Raw genomic sequence first — 17,474 nt, forward strand, 5'->3', positions numbered from 1 at the left:
CTTCACTTGGAGTACTTTGGCCATATGTTCAATCCAATATAATGAATGTACCATCAAATCTAAAAGTAAATTGGTTGCTGAATTGTTCAATAAAATACACAAGCATTTTTGCCAGCTGTAATTGAACTTCCCTGGATCATACTTTTACACATTCCTCTATTAGCAAACCTTCAAAAACAATCTGAATTAGAATGAAGATATTTTAAGGTTATGAAAATAATATCCTTTGCAGACCGTTACTATTTGCCAATCACTCTGGTAGCTTGATAAGCATCGAGGAGTAAAAAAGAGGGCCAACATGTTGTTTTCTCTAACTTGAGAAAATTGTGTGGTTAAAATTGCAATTCTCTCAGAAATTCTTAATATCCAATTGAAATGAGCCAAAATTTGCTTACTTACTGAAGCTTACTCTACTTCCTGAGAAGATTACGGAGAGTCGGTATGTCAAGGAGGACTCTCTCTAACTTCTACAGGTGCACAGTAGAGAGCATGCTGACCGGTTGCATCGTGGCTTGGTTCGGCAACTTGAGCGCCCAGGAGCGGAAAAGACTACAAAAAGTAGTAAACACTGCCCAGTCCATCATCGGCTCTGACATCCGTACCATCGCGGGGATCTATCGCAGTCGCTGCTTCAAAAAGACTGGCAGCATCATCAAGGACCCACACCATCCTGGCCACACACTCATCACCCCGCTACCTTCAGGTAGAAGGTACAGGAGCCTGAAGACTGCAACGTCCAGGTTCAGAAGTAGATACTTCCCCACAGCCATCAGGCTATTAAACTCAACTGAAACAAATCTCTGAACATTACAGACCATTATCTGTTTATTTGCACTTTATCTGCTTATTTATTGATGTGTGTATATATTTATATAATGGTATATGGACTCACTGATATGTTCTGTATTCATGCCTACTATATTCTGTTGTGCTGAAGCAAAGCAAGAATTTCATTGTCCTATCTGGGACACATGACAATAAACTCTCTTGACTCTATATCAACAATTATTTATCTGATTTCCTATCTGTTGGTCATCTGTTGTTCCCATTATTTTGTTTTTCCATGAAAATGTATAGAAAATAAGAGGGGGTAGGACCAGAAAAGTTTTCGAACTTCTTCTTACCCCTTTTGAACATGAACGATATTATTTGTATTATTTGAGTTACTTATTTGTTTGTTTTCCTTTGTGTTTTATTTTCTTTTTTTATTGCTTACAAGTTTATTTGTGTTTGTATTTTTTAACATGTTCAATAAATTAATAAAGTAAAAGTAAAAAGTATATTCTTTAACTAGCAATAGTATCTGTATTAGGTGGAGACTGTGTGAAGCAATAATATAGTATTGGTGTATATGGATAATTTGCCATACTGTTAAAATGCAAAATGGTTACCATATGCACTGGCTTTTAACATCCTAGGAATTCTAGATTCTGAAATTAGCAGGGGTAAATCTGTGCTTAATAACTAGTAATGTAGAAACTTACTAAAGTAATAATGGCAACAATCACAGAACATGGGATTGTGTCATTGACTTTTACATGAAAAATGCTTTTGCTATATGCGTGAAAAAGTGTCTTGATGGTAACACAGATTTCATCATTTAATTCCATCAAGTCTACATAGCAAGTACTATAGCAACATTTAAAAGGCATTTGGACAGGTACATGGATATGAAAGGTTTTGAAGGATATAGGCCAAACCCGGGAAAGTGGCATAAGTGTAGATGGGGCATTTTGTCGTTGTTAGAACTATTAGACCTAACCCGTGGGAATGTAGCCAACCAAGTGATTAAAGTGCCCATGTGAATACATTTTCGCCATAGTGACCAAGTTTCAGGGTGGTCATGGAAAGGGATAAGGATGGTCTGGAAATTAAATGTTGAATTGGGCAAAGGCTGATTTCAATATCATAGGACAAGACAGAGCAAAAGTAGATTAGGAGCAGCATGTGTCGGTAGGTCCACATTCAACAACTGGGAGATACTCAAAAGTGAAATAATGAGTGTTTCCAGGTGGGTAAAACATAAATTCAGCAAGTTCAGGGGTATCAAAAGGAAGTAGAAGAGCAAAGAGCAACACTGGCAGACAAGATTAAGGGAAATCCCAAAACACTTTATCATATATTAAGGGAAAGAGGGTAAGCAGGAAAAGAGTTGGGACCATGAGGTGCTAGAATGGCAATCTGAGCATGGAGCCAGAGGACATGGGTATTAAATTAATATTTCTCCTCTATATTCACAAAGTAGAAGAGCATTGCAGTTAAAGAATTCAGGTGGGGAATTGTGAAATTGTTATCATTAAACGCAAGGTATTAGATGTCTTAGGAAACTAAAGGGTGGACACTCACCATGACTCTGTGATGTATCCCAGGTTGTGACGGAAGCCAAGGGAAGTCTACTAGGATATTTTTATAACTTTGTTGGCCTTAAGCTGAGATGCAGGTGACTCTAGGACAGCAAATGTGGAACCTATATTTTTTAAAGGACAGTAGGGATAAGCCAGGTAATTACAGGAAGTTATTGGGTTGATTTACACTTGGAAGAGCAGAAGTGAATCAAAGATATTCAGCATGAATTAGATAAAAGGGGACATCCTGTCTCACCAATTTGATTGAATTAGTTAAAGAGGTATGAAAATGTATTGATGAGAGCAGTGTGGCTCTTGCAGACTAGGTGTACCTTGATCAGGGCTTTGATAAGGTTTGACGGGAGACATTTAGAGCCATGGGATCCAAGACAATTTGGTAAATTGGACCTAAAACTGGTTTGGAAATCGGAGACAGGGGGTTATGGTGGAGGATTGCTACTAGGACCATTACATTAATGATACAGATGTAATGATATGGGGTATGAGGAGTAAGTTTGCAGATGTAAAAAATCTCTCTCGTATTGTTGATATTGCGGAGTTCGTCATGGACTATCCTTATAATTATAAAACTCTGATCTTGCATGTATATTTCTTTATTTATTTGTTTGTGTGTGATCACATCTTCTCGAAAAAATGATGCGGTAACGGTACAATTTTTACATATTTCGATAGAGATTTATCCCGTGGAGTCCAAAATTGCCTTATCTGAAAAATTCATGCATTATTTCTCGAGTTATTAATCAAAATAAAACCGGCTGGCTTTGGCTGATGATGTGATGATGTCACAATGGGTATGCACACTGGGTTCCACGCGCTGCGAGTAAAGTCACCTGGTCGCCCGGGGCTGCCCGCCCCGCTCCCCTCCTTCTCTCCTCTCCCCCCCCCCCCCCCTCCTCCTCCTCTTCCCCCCCTCCTCCTCCTCCTCTCCCCCCCTCCTCCTCCTCCTCTCCCCCCTCCTCCCCCTCATCTCTCCCCAAATTCTGACTCCATCGCCATCACTCTGAGTGGTTAATGAAACATGTGACCCTCAGCTGCTAATCCTGTACACACAGGTATCGGATGCCTATGGTGGACATCACATCTTCTGCTACTGTGCAGTAGCTAATTAAAAATGAGCAGCCAAGGGCAAGTGTGCAACCTGTAAATTCTGCTCCTATGAAAACAAAATCTTCAGCAGCATTGATAAATGTCTGCTGTTAAATGTTGATTTTACTTCGGAGTCACGTGAGTGACTACGTGAAGAACCCCGCCAGGACGCATGCGTGTCATATCGCTACACGCATTGCAACGAGTCACAGCAGGGGGAACGACGTTCCCCTAGCGGCAAAATTTGAAAGCCAGGAACAGCAGGTAAGGAGACTCTGCGTTCCAGAATTTGAAAGTCGGGAACAGCAGGTAAGAAGACTCTGCGTTCCTTTCCACTTACCTTTTAGGTGGAGACATGGACCGGATCCACGAAGGCTGCGGGAGAGCTGGCGGGGGAGAACCGCGGAGTTGCGGGCAGCCGGCAGCAGCAGCCAAAGGCACGCTAATCTCCCGTAATGGGAACAGCTATGCCCGACTTTCGCTCCCGACTCACTCCCGCACCGGGCCGGGCGGGAGAGGGAAGCAAAACTAATGTTCCCCGCGCTGGTTTCACAGGGGGGGAAGCTGGACAAAATAGTGTCCACAAGTGCTGCTAGGAAGCTGGCTTGGGAGGACCGCGAAGTTGCGGGAGCCAGCAGCAGCTGAAGGCACAAGCCCCGTAAGGGATCAGCTGTGCCGACTTTTGGTCCCGCGCCGCCCAGAACACCACGGCCGGGCGGGAGACTATTTAAATGGGGCCGTCGACTTTTGGACGTCAATAACGGCAGCAGACGGGGTGGAACGACGTTCACCCGTAGCGACAATTTCAACCTGGACCTGCAGGTAAGAGCTGCGGTCTTTTTGTGTTTTTACCATGCTGATTGCAGGTGGAGAAACCAACGGGCTGCGACAAAGCTGGTGGGCTAGATGGGATCAGCTGTGCCCGATGTCGCCTCCACACCGGCCATATCCACTCCACGGAAGGGCAGTAAGAACAAAGTTGGAGAAGGAGGACCGCGGAGCAGCGGGCAGCCAGCGGCACTCGGATCACCGATAGTGGGGTCAGCTGTGCCCGATGTCGCCTCCGCACCGGCCAGATCCACGCGGCCGGGCGGAAAGGCTAGACACAAAACAAACAAGGTCGTGGACTCAGAGGAGTCCGACTTTGAACAACCGCGGGCGGCCAGCGCCCGAGAGCGCTGGAGCCGGATGGAGCGGTGTATGGAGCTTTGCTCCAACGTGACAGACTCCGGGAGATGGAGTCGGGTCACTGTGGGCCCTATGATAAACCCACAGCAGTACCTCTTGAAGGGCTGCACAGTGCTTCTACCTCATCAGAGGGGAGCACTGCGGGTCAGTTCTGGGCTGACCTGGAAGAGGGGTCCGCAGAAGGAAAGACAAGTGTGCAGGGGGTGCAGGAATAAGAGAACCTACAGGAACCCACTACGGCTAAAGACAGCACCCCCACGCACCCACCAGCAGAACTGGTGAAAGCTCGAAGGTCCGGTACCCAAAACATGAGTCTTTTAGGCCATGGCCCAGGCCGGCCTTCTTGGAAGATGCGGGGACCTCCAACGCCAACCAAACCGAAAATCCAGACCCAGCGCGACAACAGCAGCGAAGAACCTACAAAAAATAAACCTGCCACTGGTAACTATGGAGGTAGGTGGGTCTGGTTCCCTACAATATACAGGGAGCACGGAGATTGGGTGGTGATTACACTCTTTTCTGAATGCATGGAGCATGATAACAACCGATACTTACATCTAAAGCAGTATCCAGGGATATACAATAGAGTTTATACACAAGTACAGCCCTCCAGTTCAACATATACTGAACCGAATGTTCGTGCCTTCTGATAAAGGAAAATCAAAAGCGCAAGCTGAACTGAAGCGGCTTTACATAAAAGGTGTAATTGAGAAAACTCAACACGAACCATTAGAATTCGTGTCCAATATATTTATCAAAAACTAAAAAGATGATGGTTATCGCATCATCATAGATCTGACAAAATAGATACCTTTGTTACTGCTTAAAAATTAATTTCCAAAGGTTACTTCAATGGCCAGCATCGATTTAAAAGATGCTTACTATTCAGTGCCTATACGAGGTGACCACAGATGTTACTTAAAATTCAACTGGATGGGACAACTCTGACAGTATAAAGCACTGCCAAATGGGTTATCATCAGCCCCAGGCTGTTTCACAAAAATTTTGAAACCAGCCCTAGCGTTTCTACGGAAACGTACACACATGGTCATGGCATATTTAGATGACATACTCATTGTGGGCAAAACTTTGGAATTGGCCAAACAAACTGTAACAGCCACAAAAAAAGTTATTTGGAAAACTGGGATTCATTTTTCTTCCAGTTAAATCTAAACTAACGCCTTCCACTACTATGGACTATCTGGGGTTTCACCATTGACTCAGTTCACATGTCGGTGACTCTGCCTAAGGGAAAGGCTAGAGATTTAATAGAGGCTTGCAATAACCTCACTGACATCAGCAAACCATCCATCAGATTGGTAGCAAAAGTAATTGGCATAATGATGGCTGCCTTTCCAGCCACACAATTTGGACCTCTACATTACCAAAACTTACAGAGAGCAAAATACAAGCACTCTAAATTATGCAGGTCACTTTGACAGATCTGTGAAACTACCAATCAAGCTAAAATGGAACTAAAATGGTGGATAGATAACATCTGGCTTTGTTCCAATCCAATCATTGTCAGTAACCCTTCCATGGTACTACAAACTGATGCCAGTGCACTTGGGTGGGGAGCCACCAATACCAATACCACCGTGGTAGCATACATTGACCACAGGGTGGAAACAAATCGACATCATGTGACAATCTGACTATACAATTTGGCAATGGTGTATCCAGAGAGATATTTGGATATCAGCCACTTACCTACCAGGAAGACTAAATTCAGTGGCAGACACCAGGTCACGCAAATTTAATGAAAACACCAAATGGATGTTGAATAAAATAGTATTTGCTGATATCACAGCAAATATGGAACACCAGATATCGATTTATTCGCATCCAGACTTAACCACCAGTTATCAAATTATGTTTCATGGGAACCAGACCCTGGGGCAGCGGTGACAGATGCATTTTCGCTGCATTGGGGGGGAGGGGGGGGGGGGGGGGGGAATTTTTTATTTACGCATTCCCACCTTTTCCTGCCACATCAGTCGGGTATTAAGGAAATACAACAAGACTCTGCATCTGGTATTGGTAGTACCCGATTGGCCTACACAACCATGGTTCCCAGTGGTATCAAACATGGTATCAGAGACATGAACATCCCGTCTGTTCTGGAATATCTGGCAGGCCTCCACTATGATGAGGGGCTCAGTTACAGTGCCATCAACTGCGCCAGAAGTGCCCTATCGACTTACCTATGGCAGGGGACAGAGCATTACACTGTTGGGACTCACCCACTGGTACAAAACTTATGAGGGGAATTTTTAATACTATCCCCAAGAACCAGATACTCCCAAATATGGGATGTAAGAATAATCCTGAAAATGCTCAGGAATTGGCCTCCAGCAACAGTTCTGTCCCTACACAGACTGACATTAAAACAGTCATGCTAATGGTATTGGTCACGGCACAGAGGATACAGTCACAGCAAAAACTAGACTGGACAACATGACTTCCTCAACAGAAAATATTACGTTTCATATTTATGAGTTAGTAAGCAGAACAGAAAGGGATCAGCAGGCCTCAATATACAATTAGGTCATACCCAACAGATGACCGTCTGTGTATAGTAAGACATCTGTCGTTATACATGGAGAAAACGAATATCCTAAGAGGCAATGAAAAGGCACATTTTGGTCAGCCACTAGCAACCACACCAAGAGTGCCGGTCCAGACCATCTCAAGATGGCTGAAACAGGTGCTAACACAGGCTGGGGTGGATACTAATATTTTAAAATCTCTTTCCACCAGGGCTGCAGCTACATCGGCAGCATTACAGTTGGATGTACCAATGGACCAAATCCTCAAGGCAGCAGGATGGTCTGGAGGGGAAAACATTCCAATTATTTTATAATAAACCAGTAATGAAACCTGGAACGTTTGCAGAAACAATTTTAAGTTCTGTAAATTAATTTAAACCCATAAAAAGGGGTTATAAATTTGTGTTAACAAATTTTATGATTTCAATGTCGAATTCATGTCCAAATTATGTTAACACAATTCCTCCCACAGTCAAGGCAGACGTCATGCATGGACTCGTTTCCACGGCATGAAATCACAGAGCTTTAAAATCTTCACGTAGTCACTCACGTGACTCCGAAGTAAAATAGTAAGATTAAACGAGAACTTACCAATTTGAAGTTTGATCTGTATTTTATGAGGAGTTACGATGAGGGATTACGTGCCCTCCGCTCCCACCCTGATCATATACTTAACTGGTATCTCTTCTCTAATCTTACTATGTTTAGTCATTACAGTTATCTGTGATTTCATACCGCTGCTTTGAAGAATGACACGCATGCGTCCTGGCGGGGTTCTTCACGTAATCCCTCATCGTAACTCCTCATAAAATACAGATCAAACTTCAAACTGGTAAGTTATCGTTTAATCTTACTATTTATTTATAAAATCTGTTTGTTGCATTAGAAGGTATTAGTGGATTTTTTTCCCTTTGTTGATTCGCTTAACAGTGAACCATGCTTGGGTTTCTCATTGCTCTAAACCCCACCCCACCCCCCTCACCCTTTCTATCCCCACCACCTTTCCAAAATAACATAAAAGACCCAAAAAAGCCTTTCTTGACTGAGCAGTTCTGAACACTGAGCCAAGTCTTTCCCGTCGGCCGTCTGGAAGGATGCATAGACAGCATAGTACATTTTTCTTCCACTCTGTATCCTCTATGTTAAGTATTGGCAGCAGTTTGAAGATTTTACTCTGACAAATAGTTTAGTTTGAGTCATTTTTGTTAAACAATTCCCTCATTTAGGCAAAGGATATGCTAAGTGGTGCGAGCATCCCAGGGGTGCCTGAATCATAATTGAAAGTGAGACAAATGCTCCTTGATTGCTAACTTCCTCCTGGCAATGTACCAGCAAAGGATTAACAGAGATTCTTATTTCCTGAAATAATTGCTGCATGAACATGATACACACTTTGCAAATATATATATCATTTGATGTTGAATCCTGCACAGTCCATATGACTGAACTGAACATTGATCTGTGGTCTATACCAATAGTTCCAGCCTTTTTCAATGAAACCTCCACTTGCCTACACTCGGTAAGTAAGGTACATTAAGCAGGGATGCCAACATTGGGTGATAGTTGGGAGTGAGAAATTGCGAGAGACCAAGCCCGAGGGTGCCCCCCTCCCAATTGTACGGAGTCTTTGCATTTTTCAGCTTGAAATTGTGCAATCTAGTGCATACTGTAGCGAGTCTTTTAACTTACACATGAATGCAATATTTATGCTTTAAATTAGATTAGGTTAGGCTAAATTACATTCCTAATTACATTCCACAGTAGAGCCAGGCTATACTCTTAAATATTATTTCTATAGTGCTGACTATACTCTTAAATATTATTTCTATAGTGCTGACTATACTCTTAAATATTATTTCTTTTTTTTTGTCATTTTTATCCTCTCCCTGGGGGCTTGAGCAAGCTAGACTGGGAAGCCTAGATCTGCATTTCAAATTAAATCTAGATGTGAGAGGGGGGATAGGGGAGGTGAATACTTTTGAGAGGGAGAAAGGTAAGTTGGAGGTGTCGGTATTACAGTTGAGCAAAGGGGACTATGGAACCATGAGGGAGGAGTTGGCCAAAGTTGACTGGAAAGATACCCTAGCAGGGATGACAGTGGAACAACAATGGCAGGTATTTCTGGGAATAATACATTCCATAGAGGGAATAATTCATTCCAAAGAGGAAGAAGGATTCCAAGGGGAGTAAGAGATGACCGTGGCTGACAAGGGAAGTCAGGGAGAGTACAAAAATAAAATAAAATAAATATAACATAGCAAAGATGAGCGGGAAGCCAGAGGATTGGGTAACTTTTAAACAGCAACAGAAGATAACTAAAAAGGCAATACGGGGAGAAAAGATGAGGTACGAAGGTAAGCTAGCCAAGAATATAAAGGAGGATATCTCTTTACCTATGTGAAGAGGAAAAAACTAGTTAAGGCCAAAATTGAACCCTTTAAGACTGAAAAGGGTGAATTTATTATGGGGAACAAGGAAATGGCAGATGAGTTGAACAGGTATTTTGGATCCGTCTTCACTAAGGAGAACACAAACAATCTCCCTGATGTACTAGTGGCCAGTGGATTTAGGGTGGCGGAGGAACTGAAAGAGATTCACATTAGGCAGGAAATTGTGTTGTGTAGACTGATAGACTGATGGGACTGAAGGCTGATAAATCCCCAGGGCCCACTTTGTTATCTGCTACAATCGTAAGGTCTTCAACAGTCAGCTGTTGCACCTGTTACAAGCATTTCGCCTCTTACTTGAAGAACATTCAGAATAAATTGTTTCCAAAGTATATACGACACAGAAACATTGCCCACCAAGTGTACATTGTTCTTTGCACTGTACTAAGTTGTGGAGATATATAAGATGTTTGTTATTATCTTCTCATGTGCGATATTCCTGCATCGATTTAATGAAACATCATGTGAACCAGCTAATGTATTATAAAAATGATGTGTTTCATGTCAGACAATGTGCTCTTTACTCTGTGAATCATTTGCACCTCACTGTGTGTAAGGACTGGTTTTGGTGAGGGGGGACAATCAATAACCCATGATAGACACAAAAAACTGAAGTAACTCAGCAGGTCATACATCATCTCCAGAGAAAAGGAATGGGTGACGTTTAGAGTCGAGACCCTTCTTCAGACTGAGAGCCAGGGGAAAGTCAATAACCAATCATGTTCTACAACGAAAGACTTCCAGATGTTTGGAGAACTATTCTTCATTGTTTGTAATCACTCGTGAGGGCTGTTTCAGAATAAATTCCAGTTCTTGAGAATCAAAGCTTCATTGAGGGCCAGTACATGGACTGGATTAATTTTATTGCTCATCCTATAAACATTAGTACAGGCAAGCTCCGTGTAATGGAGGAGGTGCGTTACTATAAAACGGTCCATATCCTGTTTTTTCCGAGTGCAATATTTGTGCATCCGTTAAGAAACACGAGTTGAAAAAAACATTGTGTTTATTTAATTCTTTTCACTTAAATTGCTTGAGTAAATTTTATTCTAGGGGTAAGACACATTTTAGGGTAGTGACGTGGATTCTTAAGGGCAAATTTCCATAACCCGAAAGGCCATGTTGCAGGGGTTGCCTGGAATTAGTTATAACTGGTGAGACCACTAGCACTAATCCACAGTTTGTACTATTCTGGTTAAACATGTAGGTGTGGCTGTCCACTCCGCAGCATTCATAGCATTTTTCATCTTATGTCATCAAGAACAAGTCCCATATGGTAAACCTCTGTGTGTACATAAAGGAGAACCTGCTTGAAGCTGCAGGAAATGTTGATTGCTGTGAATTTTCAAATGAAAGAGACTGATGCAGTCATTAGCTTAAAGCAAAATACTGAATATGTTGTAACTCCAATACAATAGCAGAAACAGTGGTTCAGCAAACCATGCAATATTTATGAAGGTAACCTAATGAAAGTTCAACAAAGTATTCCCAATATAGACACAAAATGCTGGAGTAACTCAGCGGATAAGATAGCATCTCAGAGACTCAGTCTGATGAAGGATCTCGACCCGAAACATCACCTATTCCTATCTCCAGAGAGTCTCTGCGGTGCTGGAGTTCCTCCAGCATTTTGTGTCTACGGTGTAAACCAGCACCTGCAATTCCTTCTTATACAAAGTACTCCCAATATTTTCTGGGATTTTTTACAAAGATTCAATCAGACACTGTACATCCCATATCTTTACCTGAAGATTTTATGTAGCTTAAATTGTTGGATTGTATCATTTGCGTCAATGTTTTAGTTTTTTATTGAGGGCATTCTAAGGGGAGATCGAAGCTGGGGCAGGGAAAAGCTGGTGGCATGAGAGGCTGCAACAATAAAAGGATTGTTATTTTATTGTATGAGATGTTTATGTGTATACAGATGTTGAACAATCAAAGTGTGCTTTTGACACATAATCTATTATTTCAAAATCTTAAGGCCCTGTCCCACGATGCGAGTTTACCCAAGAGCCCTCCCGAGTTAAAAAAAAAAAATCTATCTCGTGGTAAGTACGTAGAATTACGTAGCGGGTACGCCGGAGCTCGTGGATGTCTCGTAGTGGCTCGTAATGCTAACGGCAGGTACTCGGGAAACGCGGTAACTCGTGAAGTTTTTTCAACAGTGTGAACATTTCCCAAGAGTAAAAAAATACTTGTGATGATGTACCACGAGTTTGATTTTTTTTTTAACTCGGGAGAGCTCTTGGATAAACTCACATCGTGAGACAGGGCCTTTAGAGTGTAGTGCCCCTTTCAATTTTATCTCAAATATTTCACTCTAATGTTGTGATCCAAGGTTATGAGTGGCATGTTAATAACAATAAAAAACATGTTATTTTTTTTCTTGACTTTTGTAGAGTAAAAATTGCTTGGAGCTTGGTCCTCCAGCAGAGGGAGAAGTCGTCCAGGTGAGATGGACTGATGGACTACTCTACGGTGCCAAATTTGTATCATCTAACATCATTTACATGTACCAGGTAAGTAATGTTTGGCACGGTTCCAGTCATGACAAATATTTACATTTTTGAATGACTTATGAGTGGGTTGATTGATTTTAGAGAATCCTCCTGTTACTTTGTTCTGTCCAGGCCAAAGTTAGCAAAACAATGTGCACATAATTCTTTATTGAATGATTTAATGTCTTTGTGAAACTTGTTTCAATTTGCAAATACTTTTTATATTGATCAATTATAAATGTTCAGTATGAAAAGGTTTAAAGTACAATCATTGCATGCCACCAGCCAGATGATATTTTTGATGTTGTGTACACGTGTTCTATGCCAAGGGCCATATTTTGAAGTATAGAGCAGTTAGAGCAGGATGGTTAAAAATAATTTAAAAATTACAGGAAACATTCAACAGTCAAGAGTGTTTTATTGTGATAGGAAAATGAATTCTTACTTGCAGCAGCAACATAACAGATATGTAAACACAGTAATCTTAAACACCATAATAAAAAAACAAAACCGTTCAATATGAATATAAAAACACACAGTAATAGTACAAAGTAATAGTACAAAGCTTATGTAGTCAGGAGCTTAGTTGGAGGTTGCAGTATTTAATAGCCTTTGCTTGTTGGGAAGAACCTGCCCTTCAATCTAGATTTTACAGTTTTCAGGCTCCTTATACCTTCTTCCCGATGACGGGAGTGAAATGACCATGTGGGCAGGATTATGTGTTCATTCACCAGGTCAAGCAGCATCCGTGGAAAGAAAACATATTTAATTTTCAGACCCTTTATTGGAACTGAGAGAATGAGAAAACAAGTTTTAAGTTGTGGGGAGTTGGGGAAGGATGGCTAAGCAGGGAGTATCTTCAATAGGGTGAGTCGAGGGTTACTAAGCTAATTCCTCTGTTAATGATAAGGTTGGTTGATACCCTCTGTTATTGAGAAGGTTGATTGATAGAATACTGTGAGCATTGCGAGAAAGGCAATAAACAAATGGACGAGTGAAAGCTGTTGCAAGTCAGAACTGAAAAACTAAAGAGAATGCTAGAAATGACCAGTAAAATAGCCAGTGTCTGCAGAGACAGAGAAAAATGAGCTCATATTGCAAATGTCTATAATTTCACAGCAGAACTTGTCATTTCTTGCACAAACAAAACAAAAAAAAACAACATCTGAAATTCAGTTTTGAATCCAGAAAGCAGCAACATGTCCACACGGAAAATGAAGTGCTGTTGCTCAGGGTTTCAATGGGGCTCCTGGAATTGGTACAGGAGGCCATGGACAGAAATATTAGAGTGGGATGAAGCATTAAAGTGACAGGAAATTTCCTGAATGGTGGAAAGGGAGGAGGTGAAAGGGCAGATGTTGCCTTTCTTGAAGGTTGACTTGGTTTTTTTAACCATCCTGCTGTAACTCTGCTCCACACTTCAAAATATGGCCCTTGGCATGGAAAGCGTGTGCACATCAAAAAGACCGACTAGCTAATTGCCTGCAATTATTGTAATTTAAATGTGATGGGGAGTGATAGGAGATAGACAAGTGAACCGGTGAGTGACATAAGGAATGCCCCTTTGAAATGCTGAAGGGGAGTAGAGAAGGTTCTTGGATCTAATCAGTTCATTCTGGGGGAAGTGATTAGCTGACACTTGGAGAAGGCAAAAGCAGATTGGTTTAACAACAAAGTTCATAGGAGCAGAATTTGGCCATTTGGCCCATCAAGTCTACACTGCCATTATACCATGGCTGATCTATATGTCTTGCTCAACCCCATTCTCCTGCCTTCTCCCCATAACCCATGACACCTGTACTAATCAAGAATCCATCAATCTCTGCCTTAAAAATATCCATTGGCGGCCTCCACAGCATTTGTGGCAATGAATTTTACAGATTCACCACCCTCCGACTGAAGAAATTCCTCCTCGTCCCCTTTCTAAAGGTACGTCCTTTCATTCTGAGGCTGTGGCCTCTGGTCCTAGACTCTCCCACTAGCGGAAACATCCTCTCCACGTCCACGCTTTCCGAAGCCTTTCACTATTACAAAGTGACCCTGAGCTTCTAAATGACTCTCACTTTGATTCCCAATTCCCCCTCTGACCTCTCTGTCTGTGCCCTACAACTAGGCCAAATGTAACCCTGAGGAACAACTGCTCATCTTGCATCTGGGCATTTTGCAGCTCTCAGAATTCAAATTTCAGATATTTATATCTGTTTGCATAGCACCAGCCAATTCCATTATACTGGTAGTGTGTAGGGAGGAATTGCAGATGCTGGTTTACACTGAAGAGAGACATAAAATGTTGGAGTAACTCAGCCGGACAGGCAGCATCTCTGGATAGAAGGAATGGGTGACTTTTCGTGTCCCAACCCGAAACGTCACCCATTCCTCCTATCCAGAGATGCTGCCTGTCCCACTGAGTTACTCCAGCATTTTGTGTCTTTCCACTGCATTGGTATCTGCTTGCAATATTAGCTCAGCAATTTTTCTTTCTCCACAGAAAGTAAGAGATACTTTAGGCATTTCTAGAATTATTTTGTTAAGGTCTTGGGAACAGCTCTGACCTGCTTTTACATGTCCCTTTGTTTCATTTCTCTCTCTCTGAATGGTAGCATAGTGGCACAAGGGCAGCACAGTGTCACAGCTGGAAAAGCTGCTGCCTCACACCAACAGAGATCCGGGTTCGATCCTGACTTCAGGTGCTGTCTGTGTAGATTTTGCACGTTCTCCCTGTGACCACGTGGGTTTTCTCTGGGTGGTCTGGTTTCCTCCCACATCCCAAAGGTCAATTCGCCTCTATATATTGCTCCGAGTGTGTGGGGTGTAGGTGCAAAATGGGACAACATTGAATTGTTTGATGGTTGGCATGGATTCAGTAGGCCAAGTGCCTATTTTCAAGCTGTATCTCTAGATATGTACTTTGTCCCATCCCCCAACCTCTCTGCAACAAAGCTATTTATTTATTTTTTCTGATCTGATGAAGGATCTTGATCCTGAAATATTGACTCTTTTTCTCTTTCCATGGAATCTCTTACCATCTGACTGTTTCCAGCAATTCTGATTTCATTTCAGACTTCCAGCATCTGTAGCCCTTTGATTTTTCTAGACTAGGATAATACTGGATCATGATTAAAAAGGTTGTGGGGATAAAGGGGAAAATAACAGGGGAAAGATTGGTACTTACTAGGATGTAGGACACTACTGATTGACTCATCTCACCATGCCAGTTTCCAGAAAATCTCCTTATTTCCATGTACCGCTGCAATCTTTTCTCCCCTTTTATTTATTTTTATCACTATACGAAGGGTAAATTCATAATATCCAATGAGTATGTATTTTGGATGTTTGACGAATTCATATGGTCACAGAGAGGGCATGTAAACTCCACACATACAACGCAAGAATCAAACTGCTTCCTTGGAGCAGTGAGACAGCAGTGTTAACTTTGAGAGGAGTGTGTGAGCAGTGAGCACTGCCTGTGAAATCCTGCAATGTTGGAAGCGTGCTGACTGAGCATAAGTTATCAATAATGGCTGAATTACAGCATCAGATAATAGTGAAGCCAAAAAGTCCTTTACATCTGGTTAATTATTGACATCACTATAAATTTTGAAGGCAAATGAAGTACTGAAATAATACAAAGGGTGGTGTCGGACGTCAATTACATAATGTTCATCTAATTTCTCAGCTTTCTTCAAATAGCGAAAAAAAATAATGCCCAACTGAGCTGTCAGATAATACTGATCTAAACCCTATCTAAAGTTCCATCAATGCCCCAACAATGCAGAATAATACTTATAATGCACAACGTGACAACCTAGAGTGTGTGTTAAAGTCCTGGACTCTACTTGACCAATCGATCTTGTGATTCAGAAACAAATATGTTATCACTGACTCAAGACAGAGTAGCCATAATGAGAAGGATTTATAGTCCTGGATATCGGGCACCTGCTTGTTTTGAATTTGAAGTAAACTATCACTGACAATGATGTTGCTTCCCAAAACTTCTCAGAACTATGAGGACAGCAGAGCAGTCACTGTGTCACTGCACAGTTCCAGCAACCCAGGTTCAATCCTTACCTTGGGCATTGTTTTTGCAGAGATTGCATGTTCTTCACGAAAGCATTGGCCACTCTAAATTGTCCCTAACGTAGGTGCTGGCAGGAGAACCAGGGGAATAGTTGGGCATGTGAGAGGGATAAGTTACAGGGAAATAAGTGGGAGAATAGGACTGATTCATGTAAGGATTGCCTGAAGTGGCATTGAACTGTAGTACCTGATATTGTTACATTATATGGTGATTCAGGAAATAAAATCTTTCCCTGTTTTTAAGAAAATGTCTTTGTGTACACGGACTTTGAAGGCCTGAATACAGTGTGTATGTTAGATTACAATATTTCATTGCATTCATTTGATGCTACAAATTCAACAAATGTGTTATGCACAGGCATGTCGCAGGCAGCATTAGTTACCAGGATTTTGCACAGTTAACTTGGCATAGCATTCGCATTGTGGTAATACATTGTGACAACCTACTTGGCATTTTACCATGTAACTAGATGTCACAAGAGAGCAACATATGTAGGTCACATCTTCAATCTTTTGTGCTCTCTCCAGCTTTGAATCTTGCCAAGGATTGAAAATGCAGTTTAGTTCGGGAGTTTTTCTGTACAAAAATGTAGCATTTCGTTTTTGCATTTGTCTTTGAAGAAACCACTTCTGTAATGTAATAGTTTCTAAAAGGACAGGTGAGAGTAAGTGTTTTGAAAGAACTTGCTCACCCAATAGTAGCCACATCTTGCCACTTCAGGGGGGGGGGGAGGGAGGGAGGGGGAGGATGCCTTACTAGACCAGTGTGAGCTAAGGTACGAATGACAGGTTATTTGTTTGAACTTCGTTAGGATGTTGGCGCAGAAAGGGAGTAGTGGTTGGGTCATAATTATAGCACATATAATTTTGTTCATACTGTAATTGAAAAAATAATGGTATAAACAAGCAATTTATTCTCCAGCTGTGTATCTTTATCAATCTACAAGGAAAATACTAATTTTCAAAGAATGAGTCAAAAATATTTGTTTGATGCCCCGTCCATATTATTCCACAAACTCAGACCACTGGTCTGTTCAACAACAACACTGTATCTGGCAATTCATTATTAATCACAATGAAGATTTTTTGGTTTGTCTACTTAACAGGTCATATTTAAATAGAAAGTTACACTGTGCCTGGTCATTATTTACTAATGGTTTTCTTTTAAAGAACTGTAACCTAAATGGGAAAATATGTAAGTGCTGTTACATTTTCAATGTAATCCGTTTCTATTGTAAATTTACTGCACAGCGTATAGAGGTC

At 41.6% G+C, this 17,474-nt stretch overlaps 1 protein-coding gene across 5 annotated transcripts in view; it reads left to right on the top strand.

Moving 5' to 3' along the window:
• kdm4c (lysine demethylase 4C) overlaps window positions 1-17,474 on the top strand; it is a 353,632-nt gene that overhangs the window by 319,895 nt on the left and 16,263 nt on the right. For all 5 annotated transcript variants that reach the window (XM_033017965.1, XM_033017969.1, XM_033017967.1 and 2 more), the window contains one exon: window positions 12,036-12,155. In XM_033017965.1, coding sequence (XP_032873856.1) covers window positions 12,036-12,155 — 120 coding nt within the window. The remainder of the gene's footprint in view (window positions 1-12,035; window positions 12,156-17,474) is intronic.

This window comes from Amblyraja radiata, chromosome 3, assembly GCF_010909765.2.
Source record: "Amblyraja radiata isolate CabotCenter1 chromosome 3, sAmbRad1.1.pri, whole genome shotgun sequence".
NCBI lineage: Eukaryota > Metazoa > Chordata > Chondrichthyes > Rajiformes > Rajidae > Amblyraja > Amblyraja radiata.